Source organism: Talpa occidentalis, unplaced genomic scaffold, assembly GCF_014898055.3.
Source record: "Talpa occidentalis isolate TD23 unplaced genomic scaffold, MPIMG_talOcc4v2.1, whole genome shotgun sequence".
Lineage (NCBI taxonomy): Eukaryota > Metazoa > Chordata > Mammalia > Eulipotyphla > Talpidae > Talpa > Talpa occidentalis.
The window spans coordinates 64,599,172-64,625,192 of NW_026555331.1; the positions used below are offsets into that span (position 1 = coordinate 64,599,172).

The following is a 26,021-nucleotide window of genomic DNA, read 5'->3' on the forward strand; positions in this document are numbered from 1 at the left end:
GTTCTCTGTCCCATGGGGTGGGGGGAGGCGAAAAACAGCCCCCCAAGGACAATAGGAGAGATCTCTGGCGCCACCTAGCGACCAGGAAAAAAAAGTCACTAACACCCTATAAAACAGGACAATTCTTAAGACTGCTTGAAAAGGGCAGAAGGTTTCTGGAGGACCCAGGGGCCAGCCAGGAAGTTATTCCACGCCAGGCCCCTTCCGACCAGCAGTCTGAGCCCACAGAGGGAGCAGGCACCCACGTCCGGGGCAGACCGGGTGCGCAGAAGAGTGTGCCTGAAACCGGAGGCGCAGGGACTGCATCCCGCTTCGCCATTTGAGAACAGGGACATTTCTTCAGTAAAAACTGCCTAAAACCAGCAGAAAGCTCCCCCAGAAGACAGAGATGGCTCCTGGAAGAGCCAGAGGGGAGCGGAGAAGTTCACCCAAGATGTCAGTCAGTCCGAGCAACACAGTGTCCCAACGCATACGACAAATTAGAAAACAGACAGTAGGGAGTAGAAGAACCACACGCAACCTAAAAACTCCTCAGGAAAGAAGCACACCACAAAAAGAAAACCACTCCCAGATTGCAACGACAGCAACTTGGAAGAACTTCTGAGCCTTCCAGAAAGAGAATTTAAAATTGCCATGATTAAAAAAGTGATAGATAAGAAGAAGGAAATTGAGTCCCTAAAGAGGGAAGTAAGAGAAATGCAGGAGATCAAAGAATTAATGGAGGAACTAAAGAACTCTGGGAAAAGCAATGAAAGCAGAATAGATGAAATGGAAGAACGAATAAGTACTCTTGAAGACACAGAAATAAAAAGAACCAAAACAGAAAAGGAAGAGAAGTACGAAGGAAAAAGAATGAAGAAAGACTTCGGGAACTATCTGACTCCATGAGGAAAGGAAATATAAGAGTTATAGGAATTCCAGAAGGAGAGGAGAGAGATGTAGGAACAGAGAAAATATTCATGGATATAATTGAAGAGAACTTCCCAAATGAGAAGAAGGAGCTGAAAATTGATATACAAGAAGCAAGAAGAACACCAAACTTCCACGACGAAAGGAAAAACACAGCAAGACACATAATAGTAAAGCTCCCAAGAATCCAGGACAAGGAAAAAATAATGAAGCTGACAAGAGGGAAGAAACAGATAACATTCAAAGGAAAACCAATCAGGCTGACATCAGACTTCTCTGAAGAAACACTACGGGCAAGGAGAGAGTGGAGGGACATAGTCAACAGACTCCAAGAAAACAGATGCCAACCAAGAATACTCTATCCCGCAAAGCTCTCTTTCCTCCATGAAGAAAGAATATGGACCTTCCCAGACAAAGAGAAACTCCGGAATTTCATTGCGACTAAACCCCCACTCCAAAAAATACTACAAGGAATCCTAAAGCCAGAACCTCAGAGGGACGAATAACAACGAAAGAAAACCAAAAAAAAAAAAAAAAAGTTATTAAAAGAATAAATAAATAAAATCAAAGGAAAGACAAACATAATGGCTAATACAGATGCTAACATATCAATATTAACTCTAAATGTAAATGGACTAAACTCTTCAATAAAAAGACACAGAGTTGCAGCCTGGATTAAGAAACAAAACCCAACCTTTTGCTGTCTCCAGGAAACACATTTAGCTACAAAAGATAAAAATAGGCTCAAAGTCAAAGGATGGAAAACAATCCTACAAGCAAATGCCAAAAAAGAAAGCAGGAACAGCTATACTTATATCAGATAAAACAGATTTCAAACTCAAAAAGATAAAAAGAGACCCCAATGGTCACTACATTATGATTAAGGGACAATACTTCAAGAAGAAATAACACTCATTAACATATACTCACCAAACGAAAGAGCACCAAAATATATCAGACAACTGTTGTCCTCTCTGAAAACAGACATCAGAGAAAACACGTATGTAGTGGGAGACTTCAACACACCACTATCAACAATGGATAGATCAACAAGACAAAAAATAAGTAAAGAAACTAAAGCTCTAAATAAGGACCTAGAGCATTTGGGCTTAACAGACATCTATAGAACACTAAACCCAAAAAAAACGGAGTACACATTTTTCTCAAGCGCACACGGATCATTCTCCAGGATCGATCACATACTGGGGCACAAGACAAACATCAACAGATACACCAAGATTGAAATCATACCAACCATCTTTTCTGACCACGAAGGCATCAAACTAGAAATAAATCATAAAAAGAAGGCAAGGAACTATCCTACCTCATGGAGATTAAAAGCCACACTACTGGAAGACCACTGGACTAACGAGGAGATCAAAGAAGAAATTAAAAATTCTTTGAATTGAATGACAAGGAGGACACCAATATCCTAAATGTATGGGATGCAGCAAAAGCAGTAATAAGAGGAAAATATATAGCAATAGAAGCTCACATCAAAAAACAAGAAAGAACTCAAAGAAACAACCTAATCTCGAAGCTCAAAGATCTAGAAAAAGAACAACAAAAAACCCCAGAACCAGTAGAAGAAAAGAAATAATAAAAACCAAAGCAGAAATAAATGAAATTGAAACTAAAAAAACAATCCAAAAGATCAATGAAACCAAGAGCTGGTTCTTTGAAAAAATAAATAAAATAGACAAACCCCTAGCCAGGCTCACAAAGGAAAAAAGGCAGAAAGCACAAATACACAGAATCATAAATGAAAGAGGAGAAATCACAACGGACACAGCAGAAATCAAAAGAATAATCAGTAACTACTATGAACAGTTATATGGAAACAAGTTCAACAATCTAGAGGAGATGGACAAATTCCTACAACTCTACAATCACCCAAAGCTAGATAAAGAAGAAATAGAACACCTAAACAGACCAATTACAAGCAGCGAAATTGAAATGGTAATTAAAAACCTCCCCAAAAACAAAAGCCCAGGACCTGATGGATTTACAAATGAATTCTACCAAACATTCAGAGACGAATTAGTGCCTATCCTTCACAAACTCTTCCAAAAAATTGAGAAGGAAGGGACAATACCAAACACGTTCTATGAAGCCAATATTACACTAATACCAAAACCGAATAAGGACAACACAAAAAAGGAAAACTATAGGCCAATCTCCCTAATGAACACTGATGCAAAAATCCTCAATAAAATTTTAGCTATCAGAATCCAACAATGTATCCATAAGATAATTCACCACGACCAAGTTGGATTCATTCCAGGGCACAAGGATGGTTTAACATCCGAAAATCAATCAACGTTATCCAACACATCAACAAAGAAATATAAAAACCATATGATAATATCAATAGATGCTGAGAAAGCTTTCGACAAAGTGCAACACCCATTCATGATAAAAGCCCTTGAAATTCTTGGGATACAAGGAACATACCTCAACATCATAAAGGCCATCTATGACAAGCCAACAGCCAGTATCATTCTCAATGGTGAAAAGCTGAAAGCAATTCCATTAAGATCTGGAACAAGACAAGGATGTCCACTCTCACCACTGCTTTTCAATATAATACTGGAAGTCCTAGCCAGAGCAATAAGACAAGAGAAAGACATCCAAGGAATCCAAATAGGAAAAGAAGAAGTCAAACTATCACTATTTGCAGATGATATGATAATATACATAGAGAACCCCAAAATCTCCACAGAAAAACTAATTCAACTCATCAATCAATTCAGTAAAGTGGCAGGATACAAAATCAACACGCAAAAGTCAGTAGCCTTCCTATACACAAACAATAAATCTGAAGAAGAAGAAATCAAAAAAACCACCCCTTTTATTATCGAAACAAAAAAAATCAAATATTTGGGAATAAATCTAACAAAAGAGGTAAAGGACCTATACAAAGAAAACTATAAAACACTGTTAAAAGAAATAGAAGAAGACACAAAGAAATGGAAAGACATCCCCTGCTCATGGATTGGAAGAATAAACATTATTAAAATGGCCATCCTACCAAAAGCAATATACAGATTCAATGCTATTCCAATCAAAATCTCAATGGCATTCTTCAAAGAAATAGAACAATTATTGATGAAATTCATATGGAATCACCAAAAACCCCGAATAGCCAAAGCTCTACTGAAAAAAAAAGAAGGAAATGGAGGCATCACACTCCCAGACTTCAAACTATACTACAAAGCCATAATCATCAAAACTGCATGGTATTGGAACAAGAACAGACATACAGACCAATGGAATCGAATAGAAAATCCAGAAATAAACCCACAGATTTATGGTCAACTAATCTTTGACAAAGGAGCAAAGACTATGCATTGGAGCAAAGAAAGTTTGTTCAATAAATGGTGCTGGGAAAACTGGGTCGCTACATGCAAAAGAATGAAGCTTGACCACTACCTCACACCATACACAAAAATCAACTCAAAATGGATTAAAGAACTAGACATAAGACCTGAAACCATAAAATACATAGAAGGAAATATAGGCGAAACACTACGGGATTTGCACATCAAAGACATCTTTACAGACACATCACCCAAAGCAGTGATAGTGAAGAGAAAGATAAACAGCTGGGACTACATCAAATTAAAGAGCTTCTGCACAGCAAAAGAGACAATAACAAAAACAAAGAGAAACCCCACCAACTGGGAGAACATTTTTGCACCCAACACTAATGATAAAGGACTGATCACAAAAATCTGCAAAGAGCTGATGAGACTCAGCAACAACAAAGAAAATAATCCAGTCAAAAAATGGGCAGAAGAGCTAAAAAGAAACGTCTCTGAAGAGGAAATGCAAATGGCCAACAGACATATGAAAAAATGTTCAACATCACTTGTAATCAGGGAAATGCAAATCAAAACTACCATGAGATACCATCTCACACCAGTGAGAATGGCACATATTAAAAAAACTAGCAACAACAAATGTTGGCGAGGATGTGGAGAAAAAGGAACTCTTGTGCACTGTTGGTGGGAGTGCAAACTGGTCCAACCACTATGGAGAGCTGTGTGGAGATTTCTGGACCTACTAAACATAGAGCTTCCATATGATCCAGCAATTCCACTCCTAGGTATTTACCCAAAGGACACAGAAACATCAATTCCAAAGAGCACCTGCACTCCTATGTTTATAGCAGCACTGTTTACAATAGCTAAGCTTTGGAAACAACCCAAATGCCCAAAAATAGATGACTGGATCAAGAAGATGTGGTACATATATACCATGGAATATTACTCAGCATTCAAAAAAGATAAACACATGCAATTTGCAGCAACATGGATGGCACTGGAAGGGATCATGCTCAGCGAAATAAGCCAAAAAGAAAAAGAAAAATACAGGATGGTCTCACTCATAGCAGGAATCTGGAAAACTTAAATAAGGGACCAGGAAAATGAATATAAGAAAGTGAAAATCAAAATCAACAAAAAACTATGAACCAGAGACACTTTTTGGGGGGTGGGGGGCGGGAGGGGAAGGATTGGGGTCAGAATGGGGCGTTTGCAATTGTATGGGGGAATATAAAAATAAAATTTAATATTTAAAAAAAAAAAAAAAAAAAAACATGATTAAAGTAGTCATGTTTACAGTTAAGAATAGAATAAGGATATCTCAATGTTAGTCAAGTGTTCTATATCCTAACTATAGTTAAATTGTTCTTGGACAAATTAAGGTTTTTATCTGTCTGTACTTTTTTTAAGGTTATTTTCAATAACACCAAAACCTCTATTCTCAAGGTAGGTTTTAAGAAGGATAAATCTTGACTAGTTTAGGTATTGAGCATTTGAAACAACATATTCAATCATCCTCTCAATATAAGTAATAAAAGCTTAAAGAGCTCTATTTACATATACATGTCTGCCAAGAACTGTGGAGATGAAGACAATGAAACAGGGATAAATTAAGTACCAAGCACTTCCAGTTTCCTAGTGGTGGAAAAACCAAGGACTACTCATAAAAATTCTTAATTAAATAGCATGTGTCTTTTTCTGCCCATTCTCTGTAACAGTGATTGATGCCAGAGGCTCATGCATGTTCTTGAGTAATAGCTTACCTGATCAATGTCAGCATTTCTTGGCAGAAAATAAACAATATTATTAGTGATCTTCTGGGAAAGTCTGAAAATTTCAAAGGTGGTGAACAGTTAAGGAAAAGTAACAAAAAAAGCAGTTAATTTTTTTATCAGAGGTATGTTCTTTACTTATTATAATTCCAATGAATGTTGATGTGTAGCAGTAAGGAACAAACCTAAATCTTTAAATGGAACCTAGAAGAGAAATACATAGCAGATTTTGTAACTCAGCAACATACTGTCCCTGATAGGTCAGAGGTTAGAAGTTAAACCTATTTATTAGATTATCCTAGTGTTAGGTAGTTAAGAGTCAGAAACATACTTTAGTCTACATTCTAAATTTAACTGTGCTATTATTTATGAAATCAGGGTTTGCTCGAGTATCTTGGAAGAATAACAGGGAAAATTTGAAGATACACAGAGAATTAGCAAAAGTTAGTATGAGTTGAATAAAGGTTAAGTAAGGGATGGTGACGTAGTTTAGGGATAGGTGTTGAGCAAATTACCTATTTCCAGACAATGCCAAAAATTAGTGCATTCTAGTTCTTGTTTTGCAATGGGAAAACTAGACAGTAACCAAAGGAACCATGACTTCACATTTGCCATTACTTTTGGTTATCAATCACCACTTAATTTTACATACAATCTGCTTTAGATGCAAAAAACCTGGAATCTAATAAGTGTCCGCCTTCCCCTTTCAGTCTCTTTCTCTGAAACTCTCTTCTCCCTCTTTCTCCATAATTATTCTTTGAGTAAACTTTTAGAATTCCAAAGGATATCCATCAGGAGACATCATTGTTCTAATATCAAAGATCTCTGCAGTTGCATAGTCTGGCCCTCCCCAGGGGGGGCTGAGGAACACAACATCAGCCTTTAAATGAGAAGCCAGCAACAAGAAGTCTCCACAGATGAACTCTATCTTGTCTGCTATCCCATAAACTTCTGCATTATTGCGAGCCAGATCAATCTTAACTGGATCAATATCAATGGCAATCACTAAAAAGGGGAAAACAAAAATGAATCAAATACAGTGATTATTAGTTACAGAGAACAGTTCATCTTCTGAGCAATCTACTTATCTTCTGTAAAAAAAAAAAGTACAGATTAAGGGAGGTATAGGCACAAAGAAACAGAGACAGATTTTTCAATTTAAAGATTCACTTGTCTTGTACCAAGGAAATATGAATGAAGAACCTAGTTTTCAAAGCTATCTTAGTCAGCCAGTTTTACCAAAGCAAATAGTGAAAGCTGCCACCTAGAGAGCCAAATATGTGCTTGGCACTCTGCTCTATGAACAGTCTGAGCAGCAAATTCTTGGAAAGGTCACCAACCACATGAAAGGCTTATAGTGCTAAAACTTCAGAAAAGCCCAATCTCTTCAAATAGAAGCAACTTCCCAAAAGGAAGACAAATTTGACAACTTCTACAGAAAACTGAAATAAAACACATTTTAAGAAACCTATATAGCCAACTTATAAAGAAGAAATGTAAAGACATCTGTTAATGATGTTTAATGAGGCATGTCAGGTAGAGGGAATAGGTAATGTTTTTATTTTCCTTGAATGCGCTTTTATTTAACTTATTGTAATTTCATAGTTTGCAGCACAAACATAAGTTAATTTTAGCTCACTCATGTCCTGTAGTAAGTTACCAAGCGCACTTGTATGTGTGCCTGTATATTAATGGCAATATTTTGTTTGGAAGGGCTAAGTGGGACCCTGATGCATGCAGAATGGTAGTCATGGAAACAGTTATTTTCTAGAAAATGCAGGTTTCAGTGTTTGTTAATGTTTTTGAGAAATATTGCACAAAATAAATCACGTGAATCAAGAATATAAGAACAAATTATATGTTGCAAAATCATGCATTTACAATTCTATGTTTTCTGTTCAAAATAAACATTTATTTTTATAAAAGATCCTTTTCAGCTGCTCAATCTGCTGTATTTATAATTCAGAGACAGATGGAAAGATATGCTGACACTACCAAAAAATTCAAAGGGAAAAATGGCTTTGAATATCAAATATACACAGTTAATTCTCATGTTTTCACCTTCCCTTGGAGGTCATATTTTGTTTTTAGGCCTAACAGAACATAAGCAATCTATCATATACATGCAATGTTGCCAAATGATGGATGATACTATATAAATAACTGTCCAGTAATGGCAGCCACTAGTGGTGATTACCTTTATATTGATAAATTATTAAGAGAATACTCAGTCAAATGTCACATTTCAAGTGTTCAACAGCCAGTGGCTAGTGACTATCATACTGGATAGATAGAGACTTATTTTCATCATCACTAAAGTTCTATTGAGCAGCATTGATAATGCACTACTGAAATACATACAAAGGGGGAAAAAAATCTTTTAACAACAAAATGTAAACCTTTGGGGATACTCTAACCATTTGTTTGACTCTGTGTATCTGAATGGAAACAGGAAACATGTCATAATGCCATTTTCTCATATGGTATGTATATAAACATGTGCACACACACACTCATACACAATCAATTATACTTTGTTTTGAATTTTCTACTATTCTGTGGTCAGCTCAAGCATACTAGAGCAACATATATGACTAATACTAAAGTACCAATGAGTTATTCTGCTCTGGGGAGCAGATACCACTATATTGAACATGCTTTAAGGTTCCTAAGCTTCCACTTCCATATGTTCCAAGGACAGAAGCCAGATCACCATGGTATGGGAAAGTGTTTGCTGTGCGTCTCCTTTCCTTCCCAGAGGCTAGGCTGATAATTTGTAAGTGTAAGTGATCTAAAGAAGCTAAAAACTTTGAGAACATGGTAACAGTAATTTCCTTTTAACTTGAGACCAACATTAAGACATTTACCTTTACGAAATGTGTAAGATGTGTATTAAGCTCCAGAAACCCTTGGCAATAGAGGTGTATTTGGAGAAATACAAATATACCATATGGACTGTTTCCATAATGTTTTGAGAAATTTTCCAGATTTGCTGCTTTATCAGAGATAAGACATTTTTATTGTCATGTTATGATACAATGCCAAAATAAAAGTTATAAAGGTTTACAACTTTGAGGAAAAATCTTTTTTGGCAATAAACACTAATTTGAGTTCACAGGATAGGCAAAGGCAGAGAACCTTAAGAATAAAGAGCAAAGTCTTGAAAAACAAGGACATAATTACTATTCTGGTACATGTGAAAATAGCTTCAATATAGGGAGGCTAGGAGACCATAATAAAGTTAGCAAATGTCATGCTTGAAACACCAGAGTGATTGAATAAGGGAGACAATCCATCAGCACTGGTTTAAAAAAAAAAAATCAATGTTAGAATTAATCACTTTGCATTTTCTGTGACTTCCAGCTTTTCAAAGTTACATGCTTTCCCAGTTAATATTAAGAACTTTGTGTAAACAAATGTGATTTGTATGAGGTGTGTTTAAAGACAAATTATTACTGATATACATAATGTAAAGATACTTAAAAAAAAGGCATCTGCAGTGTATGACTTAATAACTTATTATCTCTAAAATATCCAACCACGCTATACTTTAAAAAGGATTTATAAAGAACAGGGTATTAGATACAAAAAATTGAGCATAAATTCTGGCTTTATGATTCAATTTTGTTAATTTGGACAGACTGTTCAATTTACTAAAGCTTTGTTTGCCCTGTGAAAGAGTGCATATAAAACCACTTGACGTAGTTCCTGGTCGATATATAGTTATTATAGTAAGTTTTCTTTCTTGCAATTCCAAAATCGAACAACCACAAAGATGACCTAATACTTGAAAGGTTTTTGGAATTTTAGGAATTTAAAAGCTGAAAGATATCACAAAGATTATCTCAACTTATTGTGTCCTTTAAATTAAGGATAAATGATGTCCAAAGTCAGAACGGTACTGTATGGCAAACCTGGGGCTCTGTGCACTGCCACTGTCCCTTTCTTCTAAAGAATAGGCTTCCATTTTAATATTTTTGGTTTTATAAGTTATAACCTTGGTTCCACCAACTTGTGCCTGTCTAATCTTGGATAAATTACTTCATCAGTTTATTTCTCAGTTAATCTATGAAACACAGATAGTAAAAGAAACATTTTGCAAGACTGCTGATTGAATAAATTAATACATATTAAGTACTTACATTAAGATGTGATACAAAGCGTTTAATATATACTATTATTTTAAATATTTGGTATTTATTAACTATATATTAAATCTCAACAAAGGCTGAAGCAAAATGAAACATTTACTGCATAAATTAGAATAAAATAGGTCTCTTCCATTGACAGCTAATTACCTCTCTTTCCTGTCAAGGCAAATTGAATGGTATTCCCTCCAACTCCACAAAACGCATCCACTACAATGTCACATTTGAAGGTCTGACTGACCCGGCCAGCAATGTGTTCTGCAATCTTTTCAGGTGTAACTGAAAACCAGCCCTCTGTGAAAGAAAAGTATTTCTCTTAAAATATAATGTTCAATTTCAAGAAGCCAAGAAAAACAAACATAACAAACATCACTACATATTATATACTTAAAAACTCATTCCTTTCAAAAAAAGTATGAATTACCTAGTTTTAAAGAAGAGTTCCATAAAGCTTTCTAAAAATTAACTACTATTTCCAATCTTCAGAGAAAAAAAAATCACTTCCATTTTTGTATGATTCTTTGGCAATATGTCCATAAATGAATATAATTCCAATTTCTCTGCCTGAGCCATTACTGACTAGGGAAAATGGAAAGTTAGCTATTCTAATTGGCCAACTCTCTTAAGTTCACACAGTTCTTCAATTATTTCATACCTAATAAGGAAGCAATGAACCACATTTGCACTGGATATTTTGGAAAAATTCTCACATTATTCAAGTGTCAGGAAATGCAAGAAGCTGATCGCAAAAGAAGTGTAGTAGGGATGGCAGAACACTAACTATTTTCAGAAATGAGGCCGAGTCATTCACTCCAAAAGAGAGCATAGTGTCCTCCTTTCCCAAGAGGATATTTATATTTTTCAAAAAGATACTTTTCTGTTTGAAACATTAATTCTAAAGGGCACCTGCACCTCTATGTTTATAGCAGCACTATTTACAATAGCTAAGCTATGGAAACAACCCAAATGCCCAAAAATACATGACTGGATCAAGAAGATGTGGTATGTATACATAATGGAATATTACTCAGCAATCAAAAAGATAAACTCATGCAATTTGCAGCAACATGGATGGAGCTGGAAGGGATCATGCTCAGCGAAATAAGCCAGGAAGTAAAAGAAAAACACCAGATGGTCTCACTCATAGCAGGAATTTAGAAAACCTAAATAAGGGACCAGGAAAAAGACTAATTCTAATAAAGTAAAAATCAAAATCAATAAGCAACTATAAACCAGAGACACACCAGGGGGTGGGGGGGGGTGGGGAGGGGAGAGGGATCAAAACAAGGAGGATGGGAATAGTATGAGGACTAAAACCGAGATGAAAATGCATACATTGTGCAAAAATGATGTAAAAAATGTATAAAATAAAATTTAAAAAATATAAAAAAAAATCGACTTAAAAAATATAGTTTCTCCCTCAAAAAAAAAAAAAAAAAAAAGATATTTCTCTCTTTTGTACAACCACAGAACTCCTGTTTATAGTACAGTTGATTTCCAACTTTGCCATTTGATCTCAAAAAAGATATTTCTCTGAAAATAATGATATACCAATTTTCCTGTTCTTTACTGAAACTTTAAATAGCTTCTCCTTGCTTTTGAAAGAATAAAAAACACAAACTTTTTGTAGAATTAGAAGATCTTTTTCCAGTCATATTGCCATTAACAAACTTCAATATACTTTTCTCAATACACAATTTTTGTATATAATTCATATTTCATAGAACCTCTCAATTTTCACCAGATTAACAGCTCCTGGTTTTGAGTTAATTAATACCAATATTTAGGTAGCCCTGATATGAAAATAAGTATCAATTTGTAGGATCAAGTTAAGTAAGCTGTTCAAGAGCTGAACAGAAGAGCTGGAAAAAACCTAATTTTAGTGTTAATTTATTAAACTTATTTTTCTGCACTATATATTTTTTCATCAAATGTCTTGATTAATAATCTATCAAATATTTTTGCTATCTATCCTAGACTACAAATACAAACTAAATCCAAAACCTGAAGTTTAAAAAACTTATATATACACATATATGTATATATACATATATACGTATGTATATATATGTATATATGCATGTATCCATGTATATGTATACACACATATATGTACGTATGTATATATACATACATACACACACATATATATGTATATAACCAAATAGAGGGATACTGTGGAAAACTGATGACCATCCCTTGAAAATGTCAGTGTTATGAAAGACAGAAAAGTCTGAGAACTAAGTGCATACATGACCCTATACTGGGTGAAAATACATGACCCTATACTGGATGAAAAAAATGCTATAAAGGACATGACCAGGATAACTGGAGAAACTAGAATAAGTTGTGTAGATTATTATAATGTAACAATGTTAGATTTATAATTATAAATTTATAATTTATAATTTTTCTATTGTTATGCAGAAATATTCTGGTTTAAGAAAACACACTGAAGTTAAGGGGTAGGAACAACTGAATTAGCAATACAAACAAGTAACACACACACACACACACACACATCTACAGAGATTGAAAAAGCATATGTGGCAAAATGTTAATAGTTGAAAATGGGGATATGAAAATTTTGAAAGTTTTCTACACAGCGCTTGCTATTTTTCTGTATACTTGAAATAATTACAAAATAAAGTAAAAAAATACATATACTTCACCTCTGTCCAACTTAATCCCGTCATCAAATCGGGAGAAAAGCCTGTATCTCTGGGCCCAGTATTTTGCCAGTTCAGGAACAGCAGCTATCTCAGGAGGCAGACCATTTACCTTTTTGTTCTTGTTTTTTCTCTTCTTCTTTTTCTTTTTAATTTCAGCTACAATAAAAGAATATAAAAAAACATAGAGCTCAGTCTAAAAAAAGAAAATCACAGTGAATTGATCTAAAAGTACAGACATATCAAATGTTTACATTTTGGGACTGTGCTCCAGAACATGTATGGAGAAGCAGAAGGCAAAATGGAAACAGCACTTTACATTACAGTCTCCATTTTGCTATTACTGGCTCCTTGAGCTTATAAAGTGACTTGAGTTCTCTAAGCTCTTATTTTTAATTCCTTATCAGGAGTGAATGAATGAGTATTATTTAACCACCTACTTATTTCATAGGAATGTTAGGCAATAAGCAGAAATACTATCATAGCTATAAAAGTTATTACCCCTGCTAGATAAGACACTACTTAGTTTTTGAATTATAAGAATTTAAATATTTCCCTTACCTTCTTTAAAATAAAATCACTTAAGGATTGATAAAGCTCTCATTCTTAGTCACATCAGTACTTAGAACCTAGCTATCAACTAGAAGGTGTGAAATAGGAGTAATTATCTCTATTTCATTCAATCAAAGACTGATTTTTTTTTACTTGCAATTTTTAGTAGTTTGACTATTTGATTTCAATTTTGAGCAAATCAGAAGCAGTGACTTAGAAAGATGAGTGTGCTGTATCAACTATGTATAATGAGAAGAATGATACAGACACATGAAACTACTATATTTAAAATAATTCCAAGGAAAGGACCATGTCTTAATATGGACATGTGGTCATTATTACCAGCAAAAATGTCATCAATAGCAAAATCCAGTGAGATTTCTCAAGAGAGGGGATACTTATATTTTGAGTGAACAATTTTTTGTTCTGCAAAACCACACAGTAACCTAGACTATTAAATGCCAGCATTCCTGAAGGCATTCTCTCAACCAATATCTTCCAAATACCCGAGAGTAGTAGGGTAGGGAAAATGAGATTTACGAATCAGATCACTTGGTACTGAGTCATAGCTACTATATACTACCTAAATGATCCTTGGCAAATTTCTTATTTTTTTTTTAAAGATTTATTTATTTATATATGCACTGGGTACAGTCAGAAGCGCGGGAGGGGGATCAAAGCGGCGCTGCAGAGGCTACGGGCACCTTCGCAGCCCAGCACTCAACCACTGCGCCACCAGGGAAGCCCCCAACTTTCTTAATTTCTTTGAGCTTTACTTTCTATATTTCTTGAACAAGGATAATTCTACTCACCTCACTGGGTTACTTTACAGATTAAATGAGAATAAAACGTGAAAACATTCAGAAATCTCCAAGTACCAGTGAACATTAGTTGCATGATGATAATAAAATTAAAACTACCTTAAGTATATTGTTTAGAAAGGCAACGAAATGTGCATTACAAAGATCAATGGTCGGGTCTCCCCGGTGGCACAGCGATTGAGCGCTGGGTTGCGAAGCTGCCCGCAGCCTCTGCAGCGCCAGTTCGATCCCCGGCCTCCTAGGAGGGTCCCACATGACGCGCAGACCTCTCCTGCTACCCGCTGCTCCCCTCAGCAGTGTACTTCAGTCCTTCTGCCTGTTCTGCTCTCTGCTCTGGCTCTGGTGAATTCTCTCACCCTCCCGCGCTTCTGACTGTACCAGTGCTTATATAAATAAATAAATAAATAAATCTTAAAAAAAAAAAAAAAAAAAGCAATGGTCAACACACACACACAGGGGGAAAAAAAAAAATCAAGGTTCAAGTAAAGTATTTTCCTCAATACTAAATTAAAACTATGAAGGATCTTAACAATACTTACTGGCTCCATTTACGGTATGTCTGAAAAATTCAATAAAACTGAATAATGTTAAATGAAATTTCTACCTTATAATAGCCTCAATGTTCAATCGAATACAATGATTATTCTTTTAAATTATAAAAGAACATTTGCTGTAAAAAATATTCAAATAGTACAAAAGGGCATAGTAAACATGTTATTCTCTTCTACATACATTAAAGCCATGTACTATAAATACTTTTTACATATATGTACCGTCAAAAAAAAAATTATCATCAGCAAACAAAAATCACTACCAAAAAACCCAAAAAAATTAAAGGAAATTGACCACCATTAGCCCACGGAACGTCATGCCCATGGTGGCAGAGACCAATCTTACTGGCAGAAGAGGTCCTTTTTCCCACATGCTTTACCTTTTATTTTATTGTACTTGCTCAGCAAAGAGTTAAGTATGCCCTGGGTGCTAAGCCATAGCCATTAGAACATTTCTCTTTAATATGCTCTCTCAACTTAAAAAAATAAATAGCAGGTATGAAAATTTAGATAGAGATGATTCATAAATGAAAACTAAGGAAAGACATTTAAAAAATGTATTTGTCTAAACCCACTAGCAAGGTGAAATAGATTTAGTCTTACCTTCAGTTTCTCCCTGAAGACAGTCTGGTATATCCTGAGTAACACAATCCTGCTTATCTGTAACAGCTGCTACTGAGCTAGCCATTTCATTTTTTTCTGTTTCAGGTTCACAACCTGCAGATACGGCATGGCACTTTTCAGGTTGTGGACTGCTAATCTCCAGCAGGTCATCACCCTTTTTAACAGAAATTTCTTGTTCCTCTGAATCACTGCTTGTACAAGTGTCTAGCACATTATTGTGAGAAGCTGATGTTTCCTCATTGACCCATTTTAGAAATTTTTCAACCTAAGAGTGTAAGATGTCAATAAGCATGAGTTAATCCCAAATTACACAAAATATTTCCACCTGCTTTACCAGTTATTACTTAATGACAAGCTGTGTCATACTTATTATCTCCAAGAAGTATGACGCATCACACATGCTATTATGAGTAAATAATTCTAATTGCACTTTGCTGTCTGGATATACCACAACCTTATTAAAGATTTCTTTAAAAGAGAAAAAGCATCAGATTAAACGTAAGACTGTAGCCACTCTATTATCATTTAACACTAAAAGGATAAAGCTGAATTGTTCCTGTAGCTTTCCTAACATATAACCATACTGTGTGATGTTACCATCACAAATATAATTATTACTGAGCTATTAATTTTGGTTTTTCAAATTATGTAGAGCTTTCTGCAATGGTTCAGGCTACAATCTGTGGTACTCAAAATCAAAGATGAACTCAAAAAAGGACAGTGCCAATCTGTCTATAGGAATAAAAGCAGTGTTGGGCTTCCCTGGTGGCACAAGAGGTTAAGACACAGCCTGTGAAGCTGTCCGCAGCCTCTGCAGCACTGGTTCAATCCCCGGCCGGCCAGGGAGCAGCACACATGGCGCAGCAGACTTCTCCTGACTCGCCCACTGCTCCCCTCAGCAGTGTGCTTCAGTGGATCTGCTTGTTCTTTTCCCCGCTGTCTCTGGTGAATCCTCTCATCCCCCACGCCTCTGGCCTATGCCCCAGCTCTTTTGTGTGTGAATGAAGTAAATCTTTAATTAAAAAAAAAAAAGAAGAGAATAAATGCAGTGTTATCTTAGAAAGAAATCAGCTGAGTCAGTAAGATGATGCCCAAAAACTAGGATTTATTCTCTGAAATGTTAACAAGGTTATAAGGCAGATGATAAATATTTCCTTGCATTTTCAGTAACATGAATATTCTTCATAACAGATCTTCATGTCCTTCTTGAGTTAATAAAGCAGAACAAGAATTGAACACAGATGCTGAAAATGGACAACAACCCAGAATCTTCCTTTGACGTTACTGAACCATACACAACAATTAGATATCTAAGGACACAACACTCACATTTATTTTTTTCCTCACCAAACCTTAGCAATCATGTTTCTATTCTTAGATACATATAAATGATGGGGACCATCACATCAAATACATCATAAAAAATCCCACAGGATTGATTGGACTGATACTGGGATAACAGATTAGCAACGTTGTAAATTACTAAATTAATCCTGAGTCTCGTGCTATTAAGCTGAACTTACTAGTACAAAGTTTGATCTATTGCTTCTGGATGACCTAAAAAAGGAAGGCTTACAATAAAAGGTGATAAGGAAATGGACTACCAAGGATCCTACTTACCTGAATGAGATGTGAAATCCTACTATCCTTACTACTTTATAAAGGGCAATTTTACCTATTTATCTTCCTAGACACTACTACTTTGTAGTTTTGACACATCTCCTTTTCACACTGCCCCCAACTTAGGTTTTTAAATTTAGTTCATACAATATATGCTTTTTAGGTACCCTTATTATCAGGTAGAAAAAGGGTTTCCATTTGAAAACAACAGTTTTAAGGAGCCACGCTCACAAAATGAAATTCTATCTGTAAGTATAAAAAAAAATTTATACTTACCTTACTCAAAGCTTTGCTTTTCTTCAAAAGCGGTTTTTCTGACTCTTCAGTAAAAAATATGTGTTTGTTTTTCATATTTATTTGCCTTCGCATATCCAGGAACTTTGATTTATACTTTACGTTCTTCTGTAGATACCTGACCCGTCGATGACTAAAATTTGAAATCTCACCATATCTGTGACCAAACCAAAAGAACTGGACTCAAACATAATTCTATGGGCTTGTCTCCTTACGTGAAAAGAGAAAAAAACTAACAATTTTCACTATTTTCTATTAGTAGTCACCATTTTCATTTCATTTTTCTAAATGAAGAAAATTATGAAATAAAGTTCAAAATGAAGGGAACTCTGAGGTCCAGTTTGTATGTTAACTCTCAGCTAAATGTGAAGGTGAGATGATGCCAAATATCTGTTAAGTTTGAATTATCTTAAAAATGGTTCCTATATTCATAATCAAATTTAGTCCATGCTTAACAAAGAAGCAAGTCACTATTATCAAAATAATTAGAGAATGTATGTTGATTTAACCATCTGAATTTTGCAGTCCTAAAAATATGTGTCCACTATAAAGCCTCCTTTGACTATATCAAGTCTCATTTAACTGGCCCTCCTATACACTACTTGGGCCTTGGACTATAATATACAATTTAGCACTTATATATTCCTGAGTAATTTGATTGTAAATGTCAGATGTTCCAAAGGACACAATAAATAAAATCCACAAACACACTCCTAAGCTCACTGCAGCACTATTTACAACAGCAAGATATGGGAAATACCTAAAAGCCCCCAGACAAACAAATGGATCTAGATGTGGTATGTATATACAATGGCTTACTCTTCCGTGATCAAAAAAGACATATTCATGCCATTTGTGGCAACATGGATGGAGTTAGAAGGGGTTATGCTAAGTGAAATAAGTCTGAAGGAAAAACATAAATAACAAATGGTTTCACTTACATGTGGAATACAGAGAAACCAAAGTCAGGTAAAAGACAAAACTTGCAAGCTGGCCATAGACCTGAGGCAGACAGCAGGAGAGGGAGAAGGGTCAAAACAGGGAGGGAAGAGCAGAAGGGACTATGGTGACAGATCATGGGTACTATGGTGGAGGGAGAGCTACAGGGACTACACCGGAGGGGAGAAATCAAATACTGTCCTAAAAGTAACAACAATGTAATAAAAAAATTAAAATTAAAAAATAAAGTTTATTTTTTAGTTATAAACTTCTTTATAAAAAGTGTATCTTACTCTTAGGGTGCTTTAAGTAGAAAGAAGATAGTTAAAAAAAGAATAAATCTGTGTATATAAGCCAAGAGCTATCCAAGTAATTTCTCAATAAAATTATATGTGGGTAGAAATAAATTCTACTACCAATTTAAACATGGCAATATCAAAAAAATTTTTTATATTACTAATCTTTCTCATCTTTAGTTTTAGATAACTATATGAACTACAATTGCCTTTAAGTACCATAAGGAAGTGATAACTGAGTCTTTAATAATAAAAATATTCACAGTACTATAATTATGAACGTTCATTTCTGAACTAATTTGAATTCAACTTACGGGTCAACCATAAGAACAATCTCCTTTTCTTGTTAACTTCATAATGTGTAGGTCCCCATTAAATTTTCACAGCTAACAAAAATAAATCTCAACCCTTAGAAATATCAAATACCTTAATCTTAACTAAAATCACTGGTGTAAATTGGAGAGGATTTAAGTTTAGCTCTTGAGACAGTAGGTCTTTTGTGTGCCTTAATTCAAGTTCAATCTTTGTGTCGTGTGCAATAAATCCTTCAGTTTCCTTATATTTAATACTTGGGCATTTAATCCCAGAGAAAACTTGAATCTTCTGGATATGAATGTTCACAGCAGCTTTATTTGTAACAGCAAAATATCACACATGATTCAAGTGTCCTTAAACAAATGAATATCTAACAAATGGTATATCCATACAATGACATACTATTCCAGTAGTAAGAAGGAATGAGCTACCTGTACAATGCAATAACCTGGGGGAATCTCAAGGGCATATGCTTAGATCTTAGAAAGTAACATAGATGTGCATATAGGATGGTGCATGAAACACACAGCCCCACTGAAAGGATCAGTAAATGTATGTGCACTGACACAGCAGGGTGTTCACTGTCCACTGTTGGGGGAAAGGGCAAGCCCCAGAATATGCATATCTGTGTTTTATAAAATGATTCTTATGTTTTATAAAAAGGGACTCGTGTGTTTATATGCACATAATTATAAAACACACACATTAATGTGGATGGATATATGCCAAGTTTTGTCTACATTTTAGGAATGATTTGAATAAAAGAGTTTTACTCTATAGTTGGTACTTCTGCTTTGAGTTTTGCTACTTTCTTAAGAAAAAAGAAAAAAAAATACCATGGCTATTAACTTTTCATGCATGTTTGCTTAAACAGTTCAGATAGTGTACCGGGGTAGACATGTGAGACTCTAGATGAAAAGAGAATCATGCTTTGAAGTCTCAACAGTTGGGATTATATCCTTTCTCCAGGAAATTATATGATCTTGACCAATTCAAAGGTTCTGTAAGCTGCAGTTGCTTTAGCTATGAAATTGAGTAACGGCATTGGATTGCTATAAAGTGCAACTTTAACATATGAATATGTCACAATGTATGGTGATAGTCCTACAGTTCTTATTAAATGAGAGGTTAATATTTTAATTGTAACATACCACCATGGAATACATCATCAATCATTCTTAGCTATCCGAATATTGGAGACCTTTAAGATAGCTCAAGCAGTTAAGATTTCTGAAAGATAACAGAATTTATGTATAATTACTTTTGTCCTGAGCCATGCTTGAATCCTAGCAGAGAACCGTCATCTTCAAAGTCTGAATCTGGGTTTTCATCAATGTCCAGTTCATGGCTAAACAAAGAAACAAAAGGTAAATAGTACTTAGCTATTACCCCAGAGTCAGTTCAGGCAAATATCAAAAGGTACCAATGCAAACTTTTCCATCATGACTATCAACTATAAGCACACAAATTTAGGAAGATAAGAAAGAGTACTTAAATTGGGATTTTCCAAATTGGATATAGTATCTAGCAGTATTTAGAACACAGTAACAAACTATGTCAAATCATAAGCCACTGAACATGGTACAAATAAAGATTCTCCATTTTCCTTTGAAAAAACACCAATAAAAGTTATAGCCTTAAACTAATCTCCTAGACTGATATATCTAGAGGTTTTCCTTAAAATCAAGCAAGGAAACATTCAAGAAGTTGAACCCAACCAAAAAAATTAAAAAAGGAAAAATACTGTTAGGGAAGAACAAGGTTGTGATACAAGTGATATTAAGTAATATGGGATCATCTACCTACTGGGAATGCCTTCTAGGTATCTCTACACTACCTGGGCAACAGCACCAAATAAATAAAAATGGTGAGAAAGAGCTTTTATAAATTAAGCTAAGTGCACTAAACATTTATGGAGTATCTACAAGATCCCAGGAATATATGTGCATATATAGCTTCCAGGAGCTAATGGAGGAGTTTACAAGCAATGTCTACCATGCAGAAGGAACATACTACAGATATGCTTTTAAGTACTATGTTACTACTACTTAAAAGAATAACCATACTATGTTACTACACCTCCAAATCGTTCTGTTTTTCGGAAGCTGTTAAAAATGAAAGGTTTATGGAAGCACTTCATATTCTGTCAGAGAAATAAATGTTTCCTTAATGTCCAAATTCTATAATATCAATCCATTCCTTGTATTTTATAACATGAACATCTGACCATATTCTACCTTAGATTATTCCCTGTTTGCTGCTCCATATTTATTAATACTAGAAAGAACACTGTCTTCTAAAGTCTAATCTCTAGCTTTAGAGCTGCCATTCATGCTATGTAACTCTGGGCAAGGCATTTACCACCCCCCCCTTTCAATTTAGTATTTGTATCTATAGAATGAAAGCATTAGCTTTGATGTACTGAGATCTTACTAGAAATGAAATTCTGTGATAATATATACCTAGACTTTTGAAAAAATTAGGACTCTCTTGTAAGACCATACCTATTTATTATCAGTATTACTTAAAATCTATCACCTATTGATAGATCTAAGTGTTAGATATGACACACGTTAGTTCCAGTCGTCCCAATGATCTCACATAAAAAGGCATCGATTCCATCTTATGAGAAATGGTGGCAGAATAAGCGGTAGAGTTGGGAAATGATCATGTTTCAAAATGTAGTCTTCCCAGTATGTCTTGCCTCTTTTTCTCATGGATTAGCAGTGTTTTAATTTAACAAGTACTTTCTAAATAAAGACTCATTCAGACATACTAGCTTATGCTAATACATTCTGGAGAGAACATTAACATGCAACTTGCCTTCTCTTGAGTTTACTGGGCTTATGCTCAGGTGGATCTTCTTCACTCTCATCTCCATCAGCACCGTTGGTGTGTGTTTTTTCTTTGACTGCATTTGCTTTTGAAGACTCCTGCAAATCTAAAGAGGCAGAGGTATTGTAGTAGATTTCTCCCTTTGGTTTGACAACTCTTCTGCCATTTGCATAGGCAATCAAAATATTTCAGTGCCTTTCCTGCAATGAATTGTATGTGTATGTCAAAGTGTCAAACCACATCTACTGATTATATACTACCTGCAGAGATGGAGCATAAAATAACTGTAGCTATGTTTAAAACACTACAGACAAACATACTTTATCTTGCAATGCTCTCCTCTCCTTTCCATACAAGGAGAAATTAAGGACCTTCTTAAAGTCTTCAGAAATTCACTACTACTGACCCCCCACTTCAAGATATAATATTAAATGAAGCCTTGGACCCTAAACCAACAGGGGAATAAACACAAAGAACCAAACAAGGTTTCGAAATGATAAGCTAAACGGCAATAACAGACTTCCACATATCAATAATCACTCTAAATGTTAATGGTCTGAGCTCACCAATAAAAAGATAAAGGGTAACATGTTGGGTTAGAAAACAAAATCCAACTTTCTGCTGCTTCCAGGAAATACAACTAAGTTCCAAAGATAAGCACAGATTGAAAGTAAAGGATTGGAAAACAATTTTTCAAGCAAATGGCCCCTAAATGAAGGCAGGGGCAACCATATTTTGATAAAATGAACTTCAAGCTAAAAAAGGTGATGAGACATAGATGGTCACTATATAATGATCAAGAGGACAACACTCCAGGAAGACATAATGCTCATAAACATATACTTAACAAATGAAGGAGCACCAAAATATATTAGACAATTACTATACCTCTGAAAACAGACATTGGAAAAATACACACATTGTAGGAGACTTCAACACCCCACTCTCATCAACGGACAGATCAACAAGACAAAAAATAAAAAAGAGCACAATAGCCCTAAATAAAGATCTAACATACATCTATAGGACAATACACTCCCCAAAATCCAAATACACAGGATCATTCTCTAAGACTGACCACATATTGGATCACAAGACAAAAAATAAGTACGTGAAGATTGAAATAATACTAAGTATCTTCTCTGACTATAAAGGCATCAAACTAGAAATCAGTTATGAAAAGAAATCAATGCACTCCCCCATCACATAGAGACTTAACAACATGCTAATGAAAGACCACTGAATTAGCAAGGGAATTAAAGATGAAATTACAAAAAAACCTTGAGGTGAATGACAATGAGGACACAACCTTCCAGAATGTGTGAGTCATAGCAAAAGCAGTATTAAGAGGCAAATATTTAGCAATAAGGCCCACATCAAGAAAAATAAGAAAGAACCCAAAGAACAACCTAATCTCCCATTGCAAGGGACTGAAAAAGAACAACAAAAAAAAAAATCCAAAAAAGTAGAAGGAAATAATAAAAATTACAGCAGAAAGAAATGAAATAGAAATTAAAAAGTCAGTCCAAAGGATCAACGAAACAAAAAGATTAATGAAAATAATAAACAAAATAGAAAACACTTTAGCTAGGCTAACAAGGAAAAAGAGAAAACTCAAATAGGATAATAAATAAAGAGGAGAAATTACAACAGATACAGCAGAGATCTGTAGGATAATCAGAGAGTACAATGAACATTTTTGTGCAAACAAGTTAGCAAATTCTTGGAATCACAAAATCACCCTAAGCTGAAGAAGAAATAGAATTTTAAAACAATAAGCCAAGAAATCGAAACCTTCCCCAAAATCAAAAGCCCAGGATCAGATAGTTTCACAAGCAAGTTCTATCAAATGTTCAAAGATGAACTAATGCCTATCCTACAAAAATGCCCCCCCCCAAAAAAAAATCAAGAAAAAAGGAATAGTACTAAGTATTCCTTTTATGAAGCCAACATTACATTAAAACCAAAACCAAAGACAACTCAAACAAAGAAAACTATAGACCGATCTCCCTAATGAACAAGGATTCTAAAATCCTTAAAAAATTCTTAGCAAACTAATCCATAATGCATCAGAAGGATTATATACCATGACCAAGTGGGATTTATTCCAGGGTCACAAAGATGGTTCAACATCCTAAAATCAATTAATGTAATTCAGCACATCAACAAAAAGAAAAACCATGAAATTTAATTAATAGATGCCAAAACGGCATTTGATAAAGTTCAATGTCCATTTGCGATGAAGGTCCTAGGAAAACTAGGGATAAAAAGGAATGTATCTGAACATAATAAAAGACACGTATGACAAATCTACAGCTAACATCACTCTCAATGGTGAAAAACCAAAATTCTTCCCATTAAGTTCTGGAACAAGACAGACTGTCCACTCTCATAATGCTTTTCAATATAATACTGGAATTCCCTAGCTAGAGCAATTAGGCAAGAGAAAGACATGAAAGGAATCCAAATTGGGAAAGAAGAACTAAAACTATCATTATTTGCAGATGAGAAGATATTATTTAGAGAGGATCCTAATAAAAATCCATGGAAAAAGTAATTAAACAATAAACCAGTTTAGTAAAGTAGTAGGTTACACAATCAAGAATGTTATCATCAGCAAAATGGTTTCAAATTTGAGGAAGAAATTGAGATTTTTCTTAGACAAATAAAAGTTAAGAGAGTTTGTTACCACTAAACCTGCTCTGCAAGAAATGGCAATCTGGCATGGTGAGCAGAAAGCACACTAAATAACAGCCTACACCATGTGTAGAAACAAAGATCTTGGTATACATTAAAGGAAGTATTATTGCAATAACAGTTTGTAACACCACTTTTTGTTTTCTGTGTGATTTAAGAAACTAATACATGTTCAAAAATTATTAGTCTAAAAGTTAATATTATGACTCTGATTTTAATTTCACCTTTTATTTCTTATATAATTTGAGTTTAATGAAATTAAATATTAGTTCATAAATTGGGGCACACATTGTATAAAGACGTAATTTATGACATCAACAACTCAAAGGGTTGGGACAAAGTTGTAAAGAAGCACAGTTTCCGTATTTTATTAAAATTTAACTGGTATAAATTTTAAAAAAAAGTAGCTACTTCTATTAAAGTCTAAGTTTCCAGTTCTAACTACTTATTGACATCCAGATCTACACAAATTAGTCCACAACTTACTTTGTGATGGTCATTAGCTATCATATTTTGATGAAATTTTAATTTAATGACTTTAACAACAGCATGATCACATGGATTAAGTAACTCTTTTTATGAAGAAGCAAATGCATTTGTTTCTACCATAGCTCTTAAATAGTGGAAACATCAGAAAGATAAGTATCATCACTTAAAAAGAATGTTTTTTACTTGTCATGGCTCCATCTGAGGCTTGTGTCTTTGTTTCACTTATTTTCAGATTGCAAAAAAGAATGCCCAACCACCAACAGAAGTAGAAAGATAGAAATGCAGTATGTGCTTTGTGTTTGACCTAAAAGAAATCAAAACCTAAAATTCTCAAATTGATCCTGATGGCAGTCACAATGGAGCTAATTAGAGAAATGGCCAATTACCTATACAACTAAGAGAACAAGCAACAAAAATGGTTAATCTCTACATATAATGTAGGAAGCAAGCGATAGAAGGCATAGACAGTAAAATTTACATTTGACATAAGAAAAAAGCAGAAAGAGAAGGGAGGAAAATCAAAGCGAGTAACATGAAGCAGTAAGCTAAGGGCTAACACATTGACCAATATACAAATTTCAAGTTTAATGGTCAATAAGTACAAAAAATAATCAACAGAATTATCTGGACTAATTTAAAATAATCACATTAACTATAAAAATAACACCAAGCAGAAAAGAATGAGAATACCATACTACATTAAGCTCCATTATAAGAGTGTAGAGAAAACGCCAATAAAAAAACAGATGGAGTTCTATAGGTACTCTTTAAAGGAAACTGAACCAGATAAAGATTATCAATCTGAAATGAGCAAAGCAAAACCAATTGTTTAGTCAAAGGCCAAAACCTTTTGCTTCATCTAGGAATAAGGCTAAGAAGTTTTGATAAACCAGACTTTTCTAAAACTAAACATCAAGAATGTCAAAATAATATCTCAGTGGACTTCAGGAAATCAAAATGTTGTGAAATTTCCTGCCTCTGCCACTTTCCCAGAGCCATGACTTGGTAGGACCCTCCCATGCAGCAAGAGCATTCTTATATTCACCTTACTCTAACTTCTCCCAAATACTTCTTTTTTTTTTATTTTTATTTTTTTTAACAAGTTTTTTTTTTTTAAAGGAGGCATGCTTTATTTATTTATTTGTTTGTTTGTCTGTTTGGTTA

At 34.6% G+C, this 26,021-nt stretch overlaps 1 protein-coding gene across 2 annotated transcripts in view; it reads right to left on the minus strand.

Annotated features, from left to right (window-relative positions):
- The window catches only part of TGS1 (trimethylguanosine synthase 1), a 51,596-nt gene that overhangs the window by 13,165 nt on the left and 12,410 nt on the right, over positions 1–26,021 (minus strand). For both annotated transcript variants that reach the window (XM_037506559.2, XM_054692262.1), the window contains exons 5-12: positions 21,660–21,777; positions 20,098–20,184; positions 17,269–17,443; positions 15,352–15,637; positions 12,828–12,983; positions 10,306–10,449; positions 6,796–7,012; positions 5,999–6,077 (exon numbers count right to left, since the gene is read on the minus strand). In XM_037506559.2, coding sequence (XP_037362456.1) covers positions 5,999–6,077; positions 6,796–7,012; positions 10,306–10,449; positions 12,828–12,983; positions 15,352–15,637; positions 17,269–17,443; positions 20,098–20,184; positions 21,660–21,777 — 1,262 coding nt within the window. The remainder of the gene's footprint in view (positions 1–5,998; positions 6,078–6,795; positions 7,013–10,305; positions 10,450–12,827; positions 12,984–15,351; positions 15,638–17,268; positions 17,444–20,097; positions 20,185–21,659; positions 21,778–26,021) is intronic.